This window comes from Agelaius phoeniceus, chromosome 15 (assembly GCF_051311805.1).
Source record: "Agelaius phoeniceus isolate bAgePho1 chromosome 15, bAgePho1.hap1, whole genome shotgun sequence".
Classification (NCBI taxonomy): Eukaryota; Metazoa; Chordata; class Aves; order Passeriformes; family Icteridae; genus Agelaius; species Agelaius phoeniceus.
This window is the reverse complement of record NC_135279.1, coordinates 9,530,061-9,551,188: the sequence shown is the minus strand read 5'-3', so window position 1 is coordinate 9,551,188 and position 21,128 is coordinate 9,530,061. Positions and strand designations below refer to the sequence as shown.

The window sequence follows — 21,128 nt, the reverse complement described above, 5'->3', positions numbered from 1 at the left end:
TTTGTCCCAAAATGTACATTTTGTACAATGTTTATACAATGCTAGGCAGGAAGATTTGTTTTCATAGTTTTAGCTACAGTGGAAACAATTGTTTTTAAATAAATGACCATTAGTCTGAGTGATGGGCACCCAAACATTGGTTCTCTGAGACTTTTCATCTGAAACAGATTTAAATATTTTTCTTTAGTCAAACTGAGAGATACAAGATTGTTAAGCTGACCAGCATAAGCAGAGGTAAATTAATTAACATCTCAGATCTAAGTTGTTCTAGTGAGCTAAGAAATTATTAAAAACCTACTGCGGAGTGAGCATATGATTAAGTTATTTTGTACTTTGGCCATTCTAAGTATGAAGTTCATCATCACAAACATTTCTCAAAATAATAAATACCCCATGGCAACTCTTCTGAAATGAATGGTCAAGCAAGGAAAATGTTACACTCAGAGTTAAGATTAAGGATTTTCATTAAAACCTACATTTCCTCTGCCTGTGCATGTTAGCGAGGAAGTGAATTTGTAGAAATGCCCAGCTCTGATAATTCACAGTTAAATAGACAGGAGGCCGTGGCCATTCCCATACTGACTTCTCCCTGTTTGCTCAGCATGCTCTGGAGCCCAGGACTGAGGAGAAGCTCCTGTATTGGCAGAAGAAGGAACTTGTGCTTTGAGACCCTTCCTCTCCTTTAAAATGTGCATCCTTTGGCGAAATCTCCACTGAGAGAGGAGGAGAATGGCATTTTGTGGTTTGGATGTGGGAAGGCTCAACATTTCATTGCATCATTATCTTACAGATAATTAATGCAGTTATTTGGTACTGCTAATGAGTCAGTCCTTTAGAGGAAGAAAAGGAAGCAGATTCACAGCCAGAGTGCTTCAGGCCCTGGGAGCTGTGACAAAAGAAGAGTGGCAGAGTAGTTTATCAGTGTTTGGTCCATGTTGTTATCAGCAGTTTCACAGGAGGGGACCAGGCCCTGTTGCTACCAGATGACAATTTGAGCTGGCTCAGCTGGTGTGGGTTTGCCTGGAGTTTGGTGTGGGGCAGTGACACCAACCTGGCCATCACAGAGCCATGGTCAGTCCCAGGTCAGACAATTGGATCCTGCTCTGCTCTGCCAGCAACAGCCTCGACAGCAGCTGGGTTCCAGCTTCACAGCTCGGGATGGAGCCTTTCACTGCCTCACACAGCACTGCCACTCCTCTAGGGCCTGATGGCTTCTGTGTGGAGAACAAAATTTCTGCAGAAACCAGGAGGATAAGCCCAGCCTGACTTCATCACCTTCCAGATTAAAATATTGCAAATAACAGGACACTGAAAACGTATCAAATGGAACCATTTTTCATTGGCATTTCCAACAGGCGTTTGAACAGCAGAAAGATGAGCTTTGTAAATAAACTGAATCATTTGCTAAATTAAGCTAAATAAATGCTGTTTTTCCCTGCTGCTTTCTTATATTGCAAGTGAGGATTCCTGCATGCATTAGGAAGAAATGGAGAGAATACGAATCATCATCTTGGCAGGATGTTTCACAGCAATTTTCGGCCTGAAGAGCTCCAAGTATTGTAGAAATGGAATATCTTAGTGTTGGAGTACAGCAGTCTGCTCCTCAAACAACAGCAGGAGGGGAAAATATTTTTAAAAGCAGAATTAACCATTTATGAAAGCTACAGGTTTGTTTTCTGGTCTTTTTTGCTTTTATTATCTAAAACATCATCTGAATAATACACAATATTTTGTGTGTCAGTAATTTAAGGACCAATGTGGTCACTCAGACCCTGGACCAAGGGTGCTCATGAAGGGCAGGAATCTGTTATTAACAAATGTGCATTAAAAAATACGTTGGTCACAGCCCTCCACCAAGCGGGCAAAAGGTTGGATGGTGAAATGTGCTGGGCACTTAAAATGTTTCTATGGGATCTTTTTGTAAACATTTGAAGTTGCAATTCCTGCAGCTGCTGTTCCTGCTTGCAGGTGTGAAATTGTGTTTATAAGGAAGTGCTACTGCAAGACTGAACTCTTCAGAACACGGATGGATGAAACAAAGCAAAGTATTTAATAACCAACAGTCCCAGAGATGGTCCATGCCCTGTGTGAGCTATGCTGGGAACGGCAGCTGTTCCACTGCAGAGAACTCATGTCATACATCCTTCTAACATTGGACTATTCCATAATGGACTGCAGCGTTTGGTGGAGTGGAGGTGATGGAGTCACCGCCCCTGGAGGTGTTTGAGTAAAGACTGGAGGTGGCACTCGGTGCCATGGTCAGTGTGACGGTGGTGTTGGTCACGGGCTGGGTCCGGTGACCCTAGAGCGCATTCCAACCCAAGTGAGCCTGTGTGTGTGTACTTGTGACATAGAAGATACCACACTCCTCTATCCAGACGGCAGCGATGGAAGCACCACTAATATTTACCCGCTCTAGGGATGTACAGGGCCACGCACGGTGCCTCAAGCACTCAGGACACCTCTGTGCCCTCACCGGCCCCACCTCTGCCCGCCCGCCCCACAAAATGGCGGCGGCCGCGCGGCCCCGACCCTCGGCGGCGGGAGGGGCCTGGCTGGCCCCGCCCCGCGCGCGCCCCCGTGGCGCGGCCCCGCTCGGGAGCGCGCCCCGCCCGCCCCGCCGCCCGCGCCCGCCGCAGCGCCGCTCCCTCCCTCCCTCCCCTGCGCCCGTCCCCTCCCTGCAGCCGCCCGGCGCGGTGTGGGGAGGCGGCCGCTCCGCCCGCCGCCGCCGCCGCCGCCGCCCCGAGCCTCTCAGGTAGGTGCGGGTCGGGCCCGCGGGCCCCGGCCCCTGCTCCGCGCGGTGGGAGGCGGCGGGAGGCGGCGGGCGGGCAAGATGGAGCCGCGGCCGGCGGGGGAGGGGAGCGGAGCGGAGCGGGGCTCTGCTCTCCCCCCTCCGCTCCCTCCCCGCCGCTGAGGGCGATCCCGCGATCTGTTCGCCTCAGGGTGTGGTGCCCGGGCCCCGCGGGGCCGTGCGAGCGGAGCTGCGCCATCGCCGCCTTCCCCGCTGTCCCCGCCCGGCCGTGCCCCGGGCCGGGCCCTGTCCGTGCCCCCCGCACGGGACACGGGACACCGAGGCCACCCCCGGCGCCGTGTCCCCGGCTGCGGCCGAGGCGGAGCGAGCTGTGCCGCCCCTTTGTCCCCTCAGCCGGCCCTCGGCCGCTCCAGGTGGGGCTGGGCCCTCCTGTCTCCAGCCTGCGGCCGGGAATTGTTCCTTCCCTTCAGCAGCCGCGGCTCCGTGCGTGTGCGGGGCTGTTTGCTTAGAGCATGTTCCCATTGGCGTGGGGCATCTGGATGTGTGCGGACAGCCCATGGATGTGTTCCCTGACGCACCTCAGTAGCGGATGCCTTCTCTGACCTGCACATCGGGTACCTGGGGAGCCTCACTGTGTCCCTTCTGTGCCTCTTTGCATTCTGATATAACGCGTGTCAGTGCTGTGTATTCTCGTGTTCAGTTGTGGATAGTTTAGTGCATTCTTGTTTGTGCATAGTTCTTCTGTGTAATTAATTAGTGAATAGTTGCACTTTAAATTTTTGTGCAGTTCTCCGTGTATTAACAGTTATTTTGATCCATGTGGTTTTTATTTGTGTAAAATGAAAGGGTAGGAGGGGCACTTTGTTAAAATATTCTTAAATTATGGTTTATTTCTATTTCAGTCTTCGGATGCCACAGCTTCTCTTAGAATTTTGTGTGTGTGTCTGTACCCGTATCCCTCATATTTTAGATGCAGCCTTAAATAAAAAAAGTCCAACATGTTCTTCCATTGGCCATTGTTGAACAGATTCAACAAGTGGACTTTGTCTTTCTGCAGTCTCACACAAGGATGCTGCCGTGGCTGTGTTTGGGTGGGTGGACAGGTGTCCAGAGCCTCCTGCATGGCCCCGTCACAGAGAAGCACAGAAAATGCACATCAGGAAGGAGACGCTGGATCCATCTCTTAAGCTTGAAAGTCCTTTTGTGGTAGCAGGCTAGGGAAAGGAGAGAGTAGGTGAGAACACCCACTGAGATGAATGAGCACCTCTTACCTCTGGAGCTATTGTTGGGAGACTGCAGCCCTGGGGAGAAGAGGGTGGGCGAGAACACCCACGGAGATGAATAAGCATCTCCAGCTCCTCAAAGCCCTTGTTCTGGGCTATGGCAAGGACTGCTCCTTTTTATTTGGGAATAGCTCCTTGAGGTGAATGGACAATTCACAAACACTAATAATCCTTTCTTTATAAAATCCACCTCTACCTGCTCCATCATTCATATGCATATTTGGTTTGCCTTGAAGTTTGGTAATTGCAGAACCAGAGAATAATGAGGGTGCAGTTTCACCTACTCTCCTAAGCCAGTCTGTCTGGCCTAATGGCTGCCTCTCTTCTGTGCTGCTCCATCCCCAGCTCTGGGGGTTTTCTCCAACCTCCATTCCCTGTGCTGTGCTTGGGACTTGTCATGCCTGTCATCCAGATCTCTGAAGTCCACAAAGACCATCTTTTTGAGATCTTGTTATTTTTTTTAAGTAACAGTACCAGGGAGTGGGTCAGTGGCAGCTAGTGGGTAATGTGGCTTAGGCTGACCTGGCAGTGTCTCTGTGCTAATGGAAATGTGGGTTTCTGTTACTCTTGCCCCTGTGCTTACACACTGTTGCTTTTGCTTTCTTGTTGGATTAGTTTTCACCTGGATCAGATCCCTAATGTTGATTTGTCCTGCTCTTGCACAAGAGTTAGTGTTGGCAGAAGGAGTGGGAATGTGAGAGAAGAGGAAAGGGCAAGATTGTCCTGTTCAGAAAAAGGGTGGATTCAGAGTGGTTTTTCTGTTGATTATGAAACCAAGCTGTCAGTTGTGTCAGTGTGACTGGAGGTGCACAGATAATTAAACCATTGATGCCATCTTCTTTAATTTTTGTGAAGCAGTCTTAAGTCTTTCAAGGTGCCCTGTTCATCATCATCATATATGATCTTAGTTTTGGGGAGGGAAGAAGTCAGCTGACATCCTTGCTAATGTTAGCATCTAGCGAAACTCTGCCCTTGGATCTGGCTTATTTGGTTCTTAGGGTTAGAAAGTCTAACAATTACTTGTTTGCCTGGTTTTGCAATCAAATAACGAGTGAACCCTAAAGGTTCAGTTTACTTTACACTTAGCCTAGTGGTGCTTGCCAACATCAACTCTTTGTGAGAGCAGTTGAGCTTTGTCTGTAATACAAAGCTGGTGCTTAGGCTTTGGAGAGCTTTGTTTCTCCTGCGGTGTCTGAGTCAAAAGATTTGAACTCCCGGGGGCACGGGGGCCGCACCCAGCTTGCAGCTCTCTGGTGAGGAGCAGGAGGCACAGATGAAGGCTCCCACTCTGCCTGGCACGTCTGGGGAAGGAGAATTTGAAGGGAGTGGGTGTTTCAGCTCTAAATAACTCTTCTCTTAACTTCTGTCATAAAAGAAAATTACTCTGGGTCACCAGGGGCAGGACCACACTTATAAGTTGTATTGCTTGGAGAACTCCTTAATTTCTAAAAATAACCAAAATTCCAAAATTATGTTGTCTCTTGATGTGCAGTCTTATGTAGTCATGTAGTAACTCTAGGAAGTCACCACTGTAAAGAAATTATTTCTTACATTTTGGCATCTTACCTGGTGTCAGATGGTGAGAAAATAAACATACTATGCACCAACTGCAGCAAGGGCTTCATAAGCACATTGTGGAAAAGCTGGTTATCGAACTTCACAAGTAGATAAGATTTCAGTTGTAGGTTCAGGTGTTACAGTGTATGTTGTGCCACTGATAGAATTTAATACTTAGTATTTTTAAAATATTTACGTTTATGTGACTGCTCCAGGTAAGGTGCATCTTTGTGAAAGCAAGCAGTTACAGGGTTTTAAAAACTGGGTAAGGCCCTACTTTAGCAAGAGTTAATGTGTAGAAAAGAAGCTGACAATAAAAGGGACATGTGAAAAACATTTAAATTGATAGAATTCTTAGTGAGTGATGAAAGGATTTCTCACACATGAGAAATCCTTTCCTAAGAGAGAAGAACAGAACTGATACCATATTTCTGTTGTGGTCTTGAAAGGGAAAATATTCCTCCTGCTGCAGTTGCTGCTCAACCCCCCTGCAAAGCAAAGGAGCCCTGTGAGGCTCCCCGGGGCCCTGGAGCTCAGCATAGAGCGTCCTTTATGAGGGACCCTGAACAGAGCCGGGCCTGTCTCCGCTCCTGCAGCGTTCACTGGCCACAGTGACCTTCAGAGAGCTGTGCACAAATGGTGCTTGTGGCTGCTTGTGTTGTTAAGTAGCGAGTCACATACTTTGTATGTGTTGGACGATGATGAAAATGTGCTGCTGCAGCCTCCCACAGCCCCATCGATACTGTGGAAACTATTGGAAGCTCAGTGGTGAAAAACCTCAGAAAAACGAGTGGGTGTTGTATACTAACCCTCATTAAAAGCAAAATCGGTGTGAGGAGTTTACTTTTCTTGGTATTCATCATTTGGAAAGCTGTAATGTAGGTGGATTTGGAGTTTTGTGCAGTTTTGCTGAGATTCAGGTGTGTTCTAGCAGAAGTGAGAGGCACTTGCTGAGTCAGGTCTGTTGTGGTGCTCACCAGGCCACAGCAGGCAGGCGGGGCGGGTGGCGGCAGAGCAGTTGCCTGCTGCTTGTGCTGGAGCTGATTATTCTGCTCAGTGCAGATAATGGCTCTCAGTCCAGTACTCAGTGTAAAATAACAACTGAGCAAGTGCCTGTTCTGGGGGGCCTTGTGAACTTCTCTGCTTATCAAAGGTTTCATCTTGTCTACACTGGCAGCTAAATCATCCCCGTGAAGAAGGCAAGGTATGATGTTTGAAAGCCAAAGATGGCATCACATCACAGCCCAAGAGGATGTTTTTATGTAATGTGATTTAAGTAGCTTTGATATTACAATTTTGTGCAGTGAATAGGTCGTGAATGGGAATTTCCTGCAGGAGGAAAGCCTGGAGAGAGAGATGGGCCATAACAATAGTGGGAGCCTTAGCAGCTGTGAGCTAGAGCTGTGTGTTAAGCTGTATTTTAGGGATACAAGGGGGTCATGACCATGTCCAGACATCCCCCTGTAGCAAAGCTTTGTGGGTCCCAGCTGGATTGTGCTGTTTCTTTCTAGCAGTGCTGGAACTCCTGTGCTTTGTTGCATGGGAAGCTGCCTCTCTTTTCCCAAAGCCAGCTTATCCAGTGCCTCCTCCCTTCTCCAGCACTTGTATGGATATAAATTACCAGGCACTAAAAGATCCGTACAGAAAATCCTCCACAGTCACTTTGCAGTGAATCTTTTTGAAATATAACCTAATTTCCCTGTTGCAGTGCCTCATCTTAATTGTTTGTTGATACAGAGATATTCAGCCAGTCAGTTAAATCAGTTTAAAAACTGATTTAAGTAAACTGTTGCAAATATTTTTGCATGTCTATTTACAGGTTTAAAATGAGAAAGTTCTATCTTATTGGCAAGTTTTTGGAGGGTTTTATTCAAGAATGATTGCACACAAAATTGTATGTGTTTAGCTATACAATTTAGCTGGAGTGTAATTTTTAAATTGGCATAGCTTTGCATTTTATACCAATTTTCTTTTATACTGTATATCTCCCTGCCAAGAAACCTGCTTCCACTCCACGGATAGACTCTCTACATTCTTTTATTCCCTACTGTAATGTGAATGAAGGAAAATTATGCTGGAGATTCCATGTTAGGGTAATTAAGCTTGATTACAGATTTCCTTTTAAAAACTTTTCAAAAAAAGTCTTAAAGAAGATAAAAGAAGAACCTTGGCTACTACTTGAAATTTGCATGGTTTGTTGAAAAATGGTGCAGAGAGGGGGACAAATGGATTAAAAAATCCTATTGGCAGTCTTCCACTGAGATTGGGGGTTTTATTAAGCTTCTTCTAGAAAGAAATTTTAAACAGTTACTGATTTGTACTGTCTTTCTTCATTCATCCATTCCAGTGATGCTGGTTCTTGCCAGATGGAAGGTAAAGCATCATCAGCCAGAGCTTGTGTGAGAAGTCAGTGTTTGTCAGTGGTATTGCAGTAGACACAAAGCACATGCATATGGTGATGAAGCTCCAGCATTCATCAGCTACAGCAGAATATATTCACTGTCTAGGAGTGCTTATGATGGTTCTCCCCCAGAAAGGTGGATGGAAAAATCCGCCCAAGTGTAATGAGGAGAAGAAGCAGAGAGTAGAAGGTAATACAGCAGTGAGTGTGAGCCTGGCCGGTCTCATGAGAAACAGCAGGAGCCTCTGCTTTTACTCAGTCAGTGCCTTCTCCCAGCTCTGGGGGTTCCCTGTGTCCCTTGGATACTGGGGAGCTCAGCTGGCCAGTTGAGCTTGGAGCAGTTTTTTGGGGCCAAAGCCAGTATTCCTGTGTTTAAAATGAGTACTGAGACAAGAATGCCTCTCAGCACTCCAAGTGCCTCTAGTGGATCAACAAACAGCTGAACAGCCTTTGAGAGCTGCTGGGCTTTACACTCTCTGCAGCAAAAGGACATTATAGAACCCTCATGTTTGCAGTTACATATCATGAAAAATCTCAGGTATTTTTCATGATAATTTCAGGCACTTTTCTAGTGGGGTTAAATAAAGGTAACATTTTTTGAGTGAATTGTAGAAAACCCTGAGCTTCCTTCTGCATTGCTGCACAAATCATTCTGTCTGGTCTCTTGACCTGAGCTTATTTCCTTTGTCCTTTGCTAAGTGCAGGCTTGCAAACTATTCTTAGTTGTTTGGCTTGGACGTTAACAGCTGCAATAACAGTGGTTTCACTTTTGTTCCACTGTACCCCATGCAATGCACCAGGATTGTAGCACTTGGATTATCTCTGCTAGAACATCTAATATTTAAACTATATAGCTATCATAATTTCACTATTTGACATAAACCCATATTCATATATTTGCACAAGAGTAATGCACACTGTAATGTGCATTTGACAAGCCAGGGTAGATTGAGTGTTTCAGCAGGGAATGTATCCTTTGTAATCAGGAGAAAAGAGCACGGGGATTTACTCCAGGGTAAATAGACTGTGCTGTGTGCTTTCTCTCTGGCTGGCAGGAAACATTTGTAACTGCCAAGTAAATTCAGTAATCAATGGTAGAGTTTAAATTATGTTGCTGTAGGTGATATTCCAGAGCTATTGTAGGGAAAAGATAATAAATCTTCCAGACCTTATCTACTTGTGAAATTTAACATGGGAAGTAATTTTTGGTGTCTTGAACGTGGCTGTAAGACATAGAAATACTCTGAAGGGACAGATATTTCTTGGCTTAATATTGTCTTCAGCATGGCTAAATATTACTATCTTAGACTTTGAGTATTTGCAGCTTACTTAAGTTGTAGAACCAGTATAGTTGAATGGAAGATGTAATTGCTTTATTTCCCAGAGTTGTTGGCAATGCCAACAAGATCAACATATCTCAGTGCTGGCATTGCTAGCAGCTTGTACGTGCTCTCCTAACTAGGACAGCAGTGGCATTTCTGCAATCCAGCATCTTGTACTTCGTTACAAATTCATTTCATCCCTCTGCTTTCCCAGCTATGGCACCATTGTGTTGCCAAATGCCTTATATGTTTCTTTCTTTGACATTAATTGTGACATGAAATAAGAAAACTGATTCGCACTTTATTCTTTTGCTGCAGTTAAGCAAACAAAAAAAATCTTTAGGATCCTGTATCTACTGTACCAAGAGAGTTATAACATATCTTTCTTTGGCTTACAGCTGAGTCACATATCAATCTTAGAGCCAAAACAACTAAAATTTAGATGATACTTGGTTAGAAAGGTTTTGGAATCATAGATGAGCAAATGTTGTAGGTCTTGGTTTCTGAAATGCTGTTGTTCAGTATTTTAACTTATTTGGTCTCTAATTATACCTATGTGAATAATATGTGGTTTAAACTCTCTTTAACTATGTGTAAAGGTTACTGTGCAGAACCTCAAGCGAAGGCTTAATAAAAGTAATTTCAAAAGTAATTTACTGACATCAGTACTGTTTACTAAAAATAGACAAAGGAGTTTGGACTAATCGATGAAACAGAGGTAGCTTTTGAAAGATTCTCTTTTGTGCAACACTGCAGTATTATGATATATTGATACATATTTCCCTCTCCTGTTTCTGGTAGAAAATGATGCACCCTGTTGCCAGCAGTAATCCAGCTTTCTGTGGGACCGGCAAGAGCTCTTGCCTGAACGAAGACAATGTGAGGGCTGCGGATCAGTTTGACCTCTACGCCACGCAGCAGAGCAAGTACAGCCACGCAGTCAGCCACAAACCCATTGCCTGCCAGAGACAGGATGCCTTGAACGACCCCCACTTGCAGACCACAAGTGGCAGGAATATAGAGACAAAAGATGAACTAAAGAAAAAGAAAAACCTCAACCGCTCCGGGAAGCGCGGAAGGCCGTCAGGGACCACCAAATCAGCAGGGTACCGCACCAGCACAGGTCGACCCCTGGGGACCACCAAAGCAGCTGGATTTAAGACAAGTCCAGGCAGACCCTTGGGTACAACTAAAGCAGCAGGATACAAAGTCAGCCCAGGCAGACCTCCAGGTAGCATTAAAGCTCTATCACGGCTTGCAAATCTAAATTATACTTGTGGCAGTGCAGCTTTTCCTTACCCTATGGTGCATAACAGAGGAGTCCATGCTGCTGGTGAAACTAGCAGCAAAATCAAACAGCCTAATGAATGAAGGGAGGGAATGAGTAACTCCTTACTAATCTGCTTTATGCTGATTTTGGGCATGTTTCTTGAGTTTTCTTGTAATGTTTTGCTTAAGTCTGAGCTTCTAGATTTTATTCCAGTAATGCCATAACCTACGGGTGCAATTACTAACTTTAACAGAATGTTGGGAAGGCTTTGGTTTAAAGAGGCTTCTGTTGATTTAAAATAATAATTTATAAGGAAGTCTAAAATGCCTTGGTGTCAATACTTAAGTAATGTCCATGTCCCTAGTTTTAAGTTCAGTTTCTCATAAATCTAGATGTGTGGTTATGCATTAAATAATTGAAATAAGGAGGACAGAAATTAGCTGGCTGATGTTTCATGATGTGGCCTGTCCCACAATAAGCAACTTAGCCAGTTAAGTTCTTATTTGGTAAGAAAAAGTGTTAAAGTGGCAAGCCACATTTTCCACTTCTGCAGGACCTTCTACAGACCTCAGATAGACTTACAGTAGACTTAAAAACTTAAACAAAAAAAAAAAAAAAACAAACCTTTTTTTCTAAAGTGATTTCCAGTGACTTTTATTTCTGGAGTTGTAGCATTAAGTGAATTTCAACTCATGCTCCAAAAACATTTTGGAAGATATTAAAGAAACCTGAGCATTTGTACAGTGCATTACAGCTGCACAGAGCCTTACAAAGACAAGTTACTTTGCCATTAGGTGAGAGCTGTTCTTTTAGGTACACTGTTACAGGATTCTGTGGGGTAATTTTGAAATGCCTAGTAATACATATACCAAACCACAAATAATTCTTTGGAATTTGAAATATTTTATAAGAAATTAAGTACTGTTCATTCTAGTTAGGCACTTGATTAATATTAAACAGTATGTTCTTAAATCTGTAAATAGCTATTTACTCTGGCTTTTGCCTTTCAAATCTGTGCTTAGATGGCGACAGTTTAATAGCTTTTAAAGTAATAACCTATAATGTTTACAAATTAAACTTTTTAAATAGACACTGATGCCAAATTTTTACACTCAGTTTTGCCAGATATTCCTGGAAATAGTTATTTCATTGTTAGACATTTATACTATATTTAAGTTACCGAAGCTTATATATCTACCAAAGGACACCATTTTCATGATTTATAAAAGCAAACTGTATAGCTGATGCAAACAGGATGCAGTTTACTGCACTGCTCAATCCCAGATACAGAGAAATTCATCTGTGCATGCAAGCCAGAAAAATTGTTGTTGGTTAACTATAAACACCTTTCTTGACTCAAAGTGAAACCTCCCCTCCTCCCAAAAGAAATGTTCCATTTTTCAACTGGGTGCGTGTAATTTTTTTTTAAGTGTGGGAGAATGTGTGAATGTGAGTGTGTAAAATACTTTCATCCAGACTTCAAAAGAAAAAAATAATCAATCCTCAGTGTTACATATTGTTTGCTCAAAATTAATTTTATTTTATTTTTTAATCTGGAAGAACGTTTACGTTAAAGTCATTTCACATATAAAATGACTTTATGATAAATTCGTAGCTTGAAATACCTGGGGAGGGGGAGTATGTAGAGTTTGCATATTTGGGGGAGAATAAAATTTGGGTTGAGCCTGTGCTGAATGGGTAGTGATGGTCATTTTTGTTAACATAAATGCTATTCTGGCCTGCTGTCATTTTGACTAGACCTCTTGCTTTCAGTGATGACAACTTAAGAAACAGATGTCATGTTTCATACCTTTTTTATCAGGAAAAAAGCAGCAAGCCTTCAGGTGTTCCAGTGATGCCTAACACATATTGAGCTGGACTTTTGCTGTACTTTACAATAGGTGTGTTGAATTGTTTTGGGGGAACTGTGTATGGACTGGCAACTAAGACAATGAACCTCAACTTTTACTGGATGGCTCCTTAGTCAATAGATGAACTAATGGCAGCTAAATTGCTACTAAGGAATAGTTTCTTCATGCTGAAGCTCTGAAATCCAGTTCTGTTCCTCAACAAACTCGCAAGTCTGAAATTTAGCAGTCTCTCTCAGAAGATGTAACTTCTGACACATGCAAAATGCTAACGTGAGTTCATTCACCCTCAGGATCTGTGTTGTATTGGCTGTTTTTAATCAGATAATTTTTCAACAAAAGACTGCTTTAAGTTCTTTCCTGAACTCAGCTGGGCAAGGAGTCCTCTTCAGCTGAATGTGTAACTGCAGGAGTGTCACACCTCGCTGGCAAGGAACGTGTTGCATGTCACCACTGTACCTTGGAGAAACTCCACTCCTTACCTCCTCCTGTTGATCCTGTTTGCTCCTGTCCGGTCCTCACTTGTGCATCCACTCAATGGTGCTGTGCTGTGTGTCAGGAGATAATGCAGATGTATTGCTGTTCTGCTAGTATAATTTGTATTCAAGTATGCTGATGAAATAATGAAATCACCTAAGCAATTTCTGTTCATTACAGTGTTTATTAATTATATCAGATGAAATATAATCCCAGTAAAAACTAATTAATGTTGTCAGTTGTGAAATGATGAGCATCAAATAGAAAAGCGTTCAGAGAGCCTGCACTGCTGCTTGGCACTCTGGATTTAGGAAGGAGATCAGAAGTGCACTGCTGGTTTCCTAATTCTGCTTTATTTTATATCTGACTAGAGTTTACTGGTGCCATGCAGTGAAGGGGAAAAAAAAGAGGAGATTCAAAGTGACTAGAAATGGAATTTTCAAATACTTCTGTTCTTCCTATGTATACTCTGCAGAATACATTGTGCTTTTTTCAACACTTTTTTTTTTCCATGAGAAACACTGAAACAGCATGTTAATGCCTAAACTTTATTAGTACCAATGGGAAAACTGGCATTTTCCCCCCATAGTATGAAAACATTACTTGTAAGGTAAATTGCTTATTTTATATTATATATCATAATTCAGCTATTCATAAGCTAGGATCACTGTTGTGTGTTAACACTGTTCAGAAGACCGACATGTCAAGTTTAGGTTTTAATACTTTCTTTTAATTATCAAGTTTCTAATGTCTTATTTATACATAAATGAAATGTATTAGCTTGCTATTATTCCTTAATGATGCTATAAAGTTCACTGTTTAAGATACATAGAGTAACTACTATTCATTTTCTTGATTAAATTTACTTAAACTTTAAAACCAAATAATTTTGCTACTATAAAGTCTTGCACTGGACAGATTCAAGATGCTAGCACCATATTTTGGCAGAAAAAAAATCAGATACCATCAGAAGCAGCTGACTTTGGTATCAAAGACGGTATTTTTAAAATCAGCACTTAGCTTTGTCATTAAAGCAATGTTCTTTATATCTTGGATTTAGTTTAAAGTAATCAAATTAACTAGAGCCATTAAAGATCTCTCTTCTGAATGAATATATTTTCATTTTGTCTGAAGGATCTTAATGTTCAGTCAGGACAAAACCAAGCCTTGTCAGTGAAAAGTGATGTATCTGTGAAGAGAATTACCTGGAACTACAATACACTGAGTAATTCAGATGAGAATTTAACTCCCTTCCCCATTTTGAAGAGCTTTAAAAGGCAGAGCAATGTGAAGTCATTTTTGCAATGGTTTCATTAGCTGTGGCTCTGCTGGTCTTTGTTATATGTATAATAATGTTTCATGCTCCCATTAGAGTTGACAGTTAAAACAGCTGATAACAATCACAAATACTTGGAACTGCAAACTTCATTTCTGATTACAAAAAGTTTATTCTTCTCTATTTTAATGCATATATTTTAACACCGCTAAATATATTTATGACTTTAGTAGACACTAGACCTTTCTCCTTGTGACTTTTTTTTGAAATAGAAGAATCTGTATTCTGAAATTTGAACCACTTTCTGTTCCTTCAATCTTGCATCATTTGCTTTCCCACAGGTTTACTTTGGGGGTAACAGTAATCTGTTAAATAACTAGTATCAGCACCCTGTCCTCTGCTGTAAAAAGCCTGATTAGATACTGTGTATGTTTTTATGTCCATGAACTTGAGCTACTCGTGTGCAATTATGTGTATGGGAATGGAGTAGTGTTCATGATCTGTATTTACATCATCATATGGATGTATATTTATTAATAAAGTTAATACTTTAAAACCAAACTATTTTTCCCTGTTTTTTTTTTTTCTTTTAATACCTTTTAAATTCTGGCTGAAGATGCCAGTTGACAACATTACTTGTTACAGACATGTTACATAAATTTGCATTAAGGCAAAAAGACTGTGAGTTGCAAGGTGTCAGGAGATAGAGGAAAGTTGTTTATTTTTGAATGAATTGAAAACAATGTGACAGTAACTTAATTGTACTTGTCCTTTCACTCAAGTAGGAGAAAAGGGGAGGAAAGGAGCTATAACCCTGTATAGATAAATAGTCAACTGCTAACTTTTCCCTCTGTTGCACATGGAAATCAAATTGAAAGTACTCATAAATAAAATTTTCATGGAATGGTGGTCATAATTCATTATTCTGTGATGAATAAGACATATTCATCTCTGTATTCCCGGAATATTTGTGCTACGGCGGGAAGGAGATTATGTTAGGAAGGAGATTAAATTCACAGTAAGAAATTGTTTTCATGTTGAAAATGCTGTTTTGACTAAAACATAAGGAGAAGGGGGAATGGGGCAGCTTGTTCTTTGTTAGTCTGCACCGATTTGGATTCCCTTTGTGCTTTTGCTTTCAGGCTTGCTCCCTATCAGCTGATCTAATTAAATGTTTTCCCTCTATGTGCAAACCTCATGTTTTCTATTTTTAGACTATTATGTCCTCATTATTAGTGCTTATGCAAATTGGACTTTGAAAGAAAAAGCTTCAAGCAAGAAAATGTGTGCTGTAAGGAATGACATGGTTGGAGAAGTACACCTGAGTAAAAACAAAGCTAAAAATCCAGTTTCTGTAATAAATGACCTGCATCTTCATTTATACACATGTACTTGATTTTTCCTGCCCTTTTCCCGTGTGCATGGTTCATACTCCCCTCAGTCATGACTATCAGTTTTTGACAAATGCAGAATTTTGGCAAAATCTCATTGTGCACTGCTGGCAGTTTTAAGTAGGTGTGTTAAAAAAGATAGCAGCACTTGATGTAATGTGTTCATTTTCAAAATGTCCCAAATAGTCTGGAGGCTTCACTATTAAACTGAAATAAAGTAAAAACTAATTCTGCAACAGGAAAAATACAATTTCCTAAAAAGGAATATGGGAGTATTTATCTTGCCTTTCTGCTTGGGAGCTTTGGTTGATAAGCTGCTGGACAAGAACTCTTATTTTTAGTTTTAAAAATACGCCTCTGGTTTGCCACATTTTACCCGTACCCCAGCCTGCTGTAGGTTAAGGCACAGTTTGTGTGCAAACAACTCCCAGAGGAGACCGTGCTTCCCTAACGAGGCTGGGAGTGGGCAAATCCCTCACCAGGCAGCTGCGGCTGTGGGGCAGCGCTGGGGCTGCAACACGCTGGCACCAGAGCAGGCTTTGGGATGAGTTCCAGGCACTCGCTGCTCAGTCACAGCAGCCTGCCGAAGCCGTGGGATGACACTTGTCTCGTTGCAAGAATTTCCGACCTGAGCTAATTTAAATCAAGGGTGAAATGCCTCCAGCAGCCCGACAGCCGGGCCGGGCAGCGGCTCCGCTCACCGCGCGGGCTCAGCCCTGCAAGGCGGGGTCCCAGAATCGTGGAGGGGTTGGGTTGGGACCTTAAAGAACATTTTGTTCCACACCCCTGCCATGTGCAGGGACACCTTGCATTATCCCAGGTTGCTGCAAGCCCTGTCGAGCCTGGCCTTGAACGCTTCCAGGGATGGGACACGTTCCAGGGATGGGGCAACCACAGCTTCTCTGGGTAACCTGTGCCAGGGGCGCACCATGCTCACAGTAAATTTTTTCTGGAAATAATTTTGCTAGAGAATTTTTTCCTAGTATCTAATCTAAACCATTCTTGCTTGTCCGATCACAACATGCGCTTGTAAATAGTCTTGTCCTATCCATCCTACAAATTCCCTTCAGATACTGGGAGGCCGTAATTACGTCACCCGAAACTTTTTTCCAGGCTGAACACTCAATTCGGGGTTCGGTGGGGCCGCGAGAAAACTCGGTTAGACCCATCCGCTTTGTACCTAACGCGAGCAGAGCTCAGCCCCTGTCCGCTGTCCCACCTCCCTCAGGCCCCGAGGGCTCTTCCCACGGAAACACGAGCGGCAGCGGAACTGGAAGTGTCCCGGGGATCCGGCGGAAGCGTTCGTTGTCTGGGGAGACGCGGCGGCGGCCGCCGGGGCCGGGCCTGTGGCGGAGGATGTGGCGGCTGCTGCTGGCGCTGGCCTGGCTCGGTGCGACCCTTCCCGCAGGTGCGGCCGCGGGGCTCGGGGTGCGCGGTGGCGGGGCGGCCGGGGCGCGGCGCTGACATCCCTCTCCGTGCCTGTGTCTCCCCGCAGGAATGGCAGAGCGGAGCGGCCCCGAGCCGGTGCGGTACCGCACGGCCGAGATGGCGGACGCGATGCTGGGCAGCGAGGCCCTGGCCGAGCAGCCCGTGCTGCTGTCGGCGGTGCCGGCCGAGGCGAGCGGCGGCCCGGCCGAGGCCTGCGATGGGGCGGCCGCGGGCGATGCGTGCGGGCCGGCGGGGAGCGGCCAGGCCCGGGAGCAGCCCGTGCTGGAGCCCGTGCTGCCCGCGGCCGCCGAGGAGCAGAACGGCACCGACAGCGCCAAGGCTCCCAAGGTGAACTGCGAGGAGAGGAACACGACGGGCATCGAGCGCTTCACGCTGCAGATCCTGAACGTGTCCCAGGTACGCGGGGGGCCCGCTCGCTGCCCGCTGTCGGTGTGAACGCGTGAGGGTCAGCCTGCTGCTCTCAGTGCCTGACTTAGCGAATTTCCCTGTGTAACGTCCTCAGTTCTACTGAAGAAAATATATGACTGGGCAAGGAGGCTTTTTGGGCCATTCTGAGCAGAGAAAAATGGAGTTATGGCTCACTTCATGTGCCTGTGTGTGTTGTCTCTGTGCCTGCAGGGTGCTGCCAGCTTTCCTGCTCTGTGGACTGGTGTTTCTCTGGAAATTCGTTAATGGCAATTAGTGCCAGCTCTTTTCTTGTAATGGTTATGTGTATGTATATTTTTAAGTAACAAACTTTTAAAACTACCTTTAAAAAAAGTTATATACAATTCTCCACCTGTTTTAAAAGGTGTGGGTGCTTGATCAGTATTGCTAAGTACCTAATTAATTGCTGAATGCTGCATTCCTACACAGAATTTAACTCTGTTAAATATGTAACTGTCCATGTTTGTTCTCATACTTTCTCCAAGGACCTGATGGAGTTCCTGAACCCAAACAGCAGTGACTGTACATTGGTCCTGTTCTACACGCCGTGGTGCCGCTTTTCTGCCAGCCTGGCACCTCATTTTAACTCTTTGCCCCGAGCATTTCCAACTCTTCGCTTCCTGGCACTGGATGCATCCCAGCACAGCAGGTAACTCACACTCCCTATGCTCTAGCTGCAGTTCATTTCTGTTAGCTTTCAGTTTTATAAAGAGGAGTGACGTTTTCTCTACATAAACTGACCACTTTATTTAGTGAAACTGACACTTTCGGTACTGCGACTGTCTTTATTTCTTCCTCCAGAAGATTTAATTTCCTTCATGCTTTGTTTTTCCTTTTGTAGTTTATCAACTAGATTTGGAACTGTGGCTGTACCAAATATCCTCCTTTTCCAAGGTGCTAAACCTATGGCTAGATTTAATCATACAGACAGAACGCTGGAAACCTTGAAAGACTTCATCTTTAACCAGACAGGTGTGTAAATCAGCTCTGGTTTGCCAGTGGGAAGAACAGGCTGGTTTTAAGGTCCAAATTGGGCTTTCCTGTCCCTGTGTGTGTTCTTTAAAATGAATGTCATAAAGACCATGTGAGGACCCAGCAGAGGTTCCCTTAATCAGTTGTTGCTGTGAGCTGGATTTCAGCCTGTGCTGGGAGCAGAAACTCAGCTCCTTGGCTGCTGTCACAGAGCAGAGGGAACAGTGGGGTTTAGCTAGAGAGGCTGCGAGAAGGATGGAGCATATCTTCCTGCCCAAAGATTTAATTGAGAATGAAATAAATTAAACTCTCTTTGCCACTCAGCTAGCTCTCTTGTAATCCACACTGAAGTGCTGTCTGGATCTGTATTTCCAGAAATGCACAAATATTATATTCCTGAAACACTCTAAATTAAATTTCCATGCACTGAAAAACTCTCACAACATGCCCAAGGCTGTCCTGTGGGAGGATAGAACAAGCCTTCTCCTGTTTGGCAAATACACATAAAAATCACTAAGTTTTTCTATCAGTAAATCACATCATGGGATGTACAAGGGCCATCTCACCAAAATTTTAAGTCTACCTGCATTTAAGCCTTAGTCTGAGAGCAGGAACAAAGCTCCACATAGAAGCAGCCTCTCTGTATTTTGCAATTACAATGTTGACCAAGTACTTTGTTTTTTAGGGATAGAAGCCAGAAGTGATGTGGCTGTGACAGAGGAAGACTGGGAAGGGCCCTTGCCGAGTGTTCTGACCAAGGGCATAGACTGGCTGCTCCTGTTCTCTGTGCTCTTCCTGGCTGCCTTTGTCATGTACGCCACCGTCCGCACCGACAGCATCCGCTGGCTCATCCCGGGACAAGAGCACGAGCACCAGGAATGACCCCAGCTGTTCAAACAGGGACAAAATTTTGCACTTACTGGTAAAGTGGGATTTTTTATGGACTACAAGTACCTAAGAATGAACTGTTGAATTTGTTGGCTGTAATTTATAATAATGACTAAAAATTGGCTTTATTTATGAACTGCTGAATCTGTGACAAGCGATTTTTGGCAATTCCAGTGGTAAGTGAACAAGTATGAAAAAACATGAACTAAAGTATTTATTAAGCTGCTCTGATTGACTTCTTTTTAATGGACTTTGATGTAATTAGTGTTACAGTTCTAATTTGTAGATCAGGAAAGCTTCTTACATCGCATTGGTCTGGGCGTGGCACTGCAAGGCAAACACTGGTGAAGGGAGATGTTGGTACATTACTTTGACTGTCCATAAAATGAACTGTGAAGATGTTTTAAATGATTTTTCACTCCCATGGAGGTGACTGTTCCCACCTGTGGCACTGGGGTTCAGTGCTAGTCTTCTTATCTGAATTTTGACTTAGTAACAGTTCTTTATGAGATTTAGAGTCACTTCCCAAGCTCACCTCACTATTTCTCTGTGTGTATACAACTTATTTACCACATTCCTGTTGGATGAAATTGTATTAGTTGTCCTTTAAAAAATAAATAAATCAGGTTTTTAGTGTAACCTTTTAAGTCCCTTTCTTTCAGAAGTAAAAACATGCAATTTCTGAACTACGGCTCACCTGCTTAAATTAGCAAGACCAGTCTTGATGTTTATTTAAATTTCTAGTACCATGTTTGCTAGCTCCACACTCTCCACTTGAGGCTACATAAAGAATTTATGGGCTATTTTAGTTATGATTAGTATGGAGGGCTTTTGATAAGGTATGGACTGGTATGTTGTATGGAGTTTGGATTATGTGATTGCATAAAATTTATCATGGTGGAGGCTTAATAGGGTGGTTTAGAGAGCAAATTAAACTAACATAAAACAAAGAAATTCTTAAGACGTACTATTTGACAGCTAGCTCAGATCCTTGCAATGTAATTCTTCATGAATTTCTCTGCTGGCTCTATCTTTTCCTCTGGAAACCAGAGGTCATGTGTATCTGTGTATAAAAAGGAAACTGCACTGGTAAAACTTCAGTGTTACTGAAGATAAAGGTGGGGTGGATGTTATTAATAAAGATTAATAATTGGAGCATTCTTGCCTCTGCCATCTGGTTCGTTTGAGAGGCCCAGGGTTGGATTGTCCCCAGTGCTCGTGTCCCCACCGGTAACAGGGATGTGTTTACAAACAGAACGGGGCTGTTTCAGTGCGGTCCCTGAGGTGGAAATGACACCTGCCCGCTCTCTGTGTGACAGAATCCACCCGGCCCTTCTCCTCCCGGGTAGGTGTCACAAATCATGGAATCGTCAAAGTTAAAAGAGACATTTTAGACCGTCCAGACCAACCCTCCACCAGCACCGCCACCGTAACCCCTAAACCACATCACCCAGCGCCGCATCCCGGCGCTCTGAAACCCCTCCGGGGCTGGTGACTCCACCGCCTCCCTGGGCAGCCGCTCCAATGCCCGGCCGCCCCGACAGTGACAAGGTTTTCTTTAATATCTGATCTGAATGCTGCAATCTCAGCTTTAGGTCGGTTCTGGTTCTCTCACTGCAGGCACGGCAGAAGCGATCGGTGTCCCCACACTGCAACTCCTTCCAGGGAATTGCACAGAGCGCTGCGGTGCCCGAGCCTCCCCGTTCCTGACCGGCGGCCGCTTTGCCGGTACCACCCACGGCCCCGGGCGGCTGCTGCGGCGCAGGCAGCTCCTTTTCCTCCGTCGCTCTGTCTCC

At 44.0% G+C, this 21,128-nt stretch overlaps 2 protein-coding genes across 4 annotated transcripts; both read left to right on the top strand.

Annotated features, from left to right (window-relative positions):
• Window positions 1-2,594: 2,594 nt before the first annotated feature.
• C15H5orf24 (chromosome 15 C5orf24 homolog) lies at window positions 2,595-14,767 on the top strand. Of its 3 annotated transcripts, XM_054642594.2 has the most exons (3): window positions 2,595-2,755; window positions 10,117-10,546; window positions 12,408-14,767. In XM_054642594.2, exons 2-3 carry the CDS (start codon window positions 10,120-10,122, stop codon window positions 12,446-12,448), a joined length of 468 nt encoding a protein of 155 aa, XP_054498569.1. In that variant the 5' UTR covers window positions 2,595-2,755; window positions 10,117-10,119; the 3' UTR covers window positions 12,449-14,767. The 3 variants fall into 3 exon arrangements, with proteins under 3 accessions (XP_054498569.1, XP_054498564.1, XP_054498565.1); XM_054642589.2 differs by having other exon boundaries at window positions 10,117-14,767; XM_054642590.2 differs by lacking the exon at window positions 2,595-2,755 and adding an exon at window positions 3,344-3,366 and having other exon boundaries at window positions 10,117-14,767.
• A 2,080-nt stretch (window positions 14,768-16,847) lies between these two features.
• TXNDC15 (thioredoxin domain containing 15) lies at window positions 16,848-19,971 on the top strand. The gene is made up of 5 exons (XM_054642724.2): window positions 16,848-17,005; window positions 17,093-17,442; window positions 17,958-18,121; window positions 18,314-18,444; window positions 19,130-19,971. The coding sequence occupies exons 1-5, from the start codon at window positions 16,954-16,956 to the stop codon at window positions 19,324-19,326; spliced, it is 894 nt and encodes a 297-aa protein (XP_054498699.2). The 5' UTR covers window positions 16,848-16,953; the 3' UTR covers window positions 19,327-19,971.
• The last annotated feature ends 1,157 nt before the right edge of the window (window positions 19,972-21,128 follow it).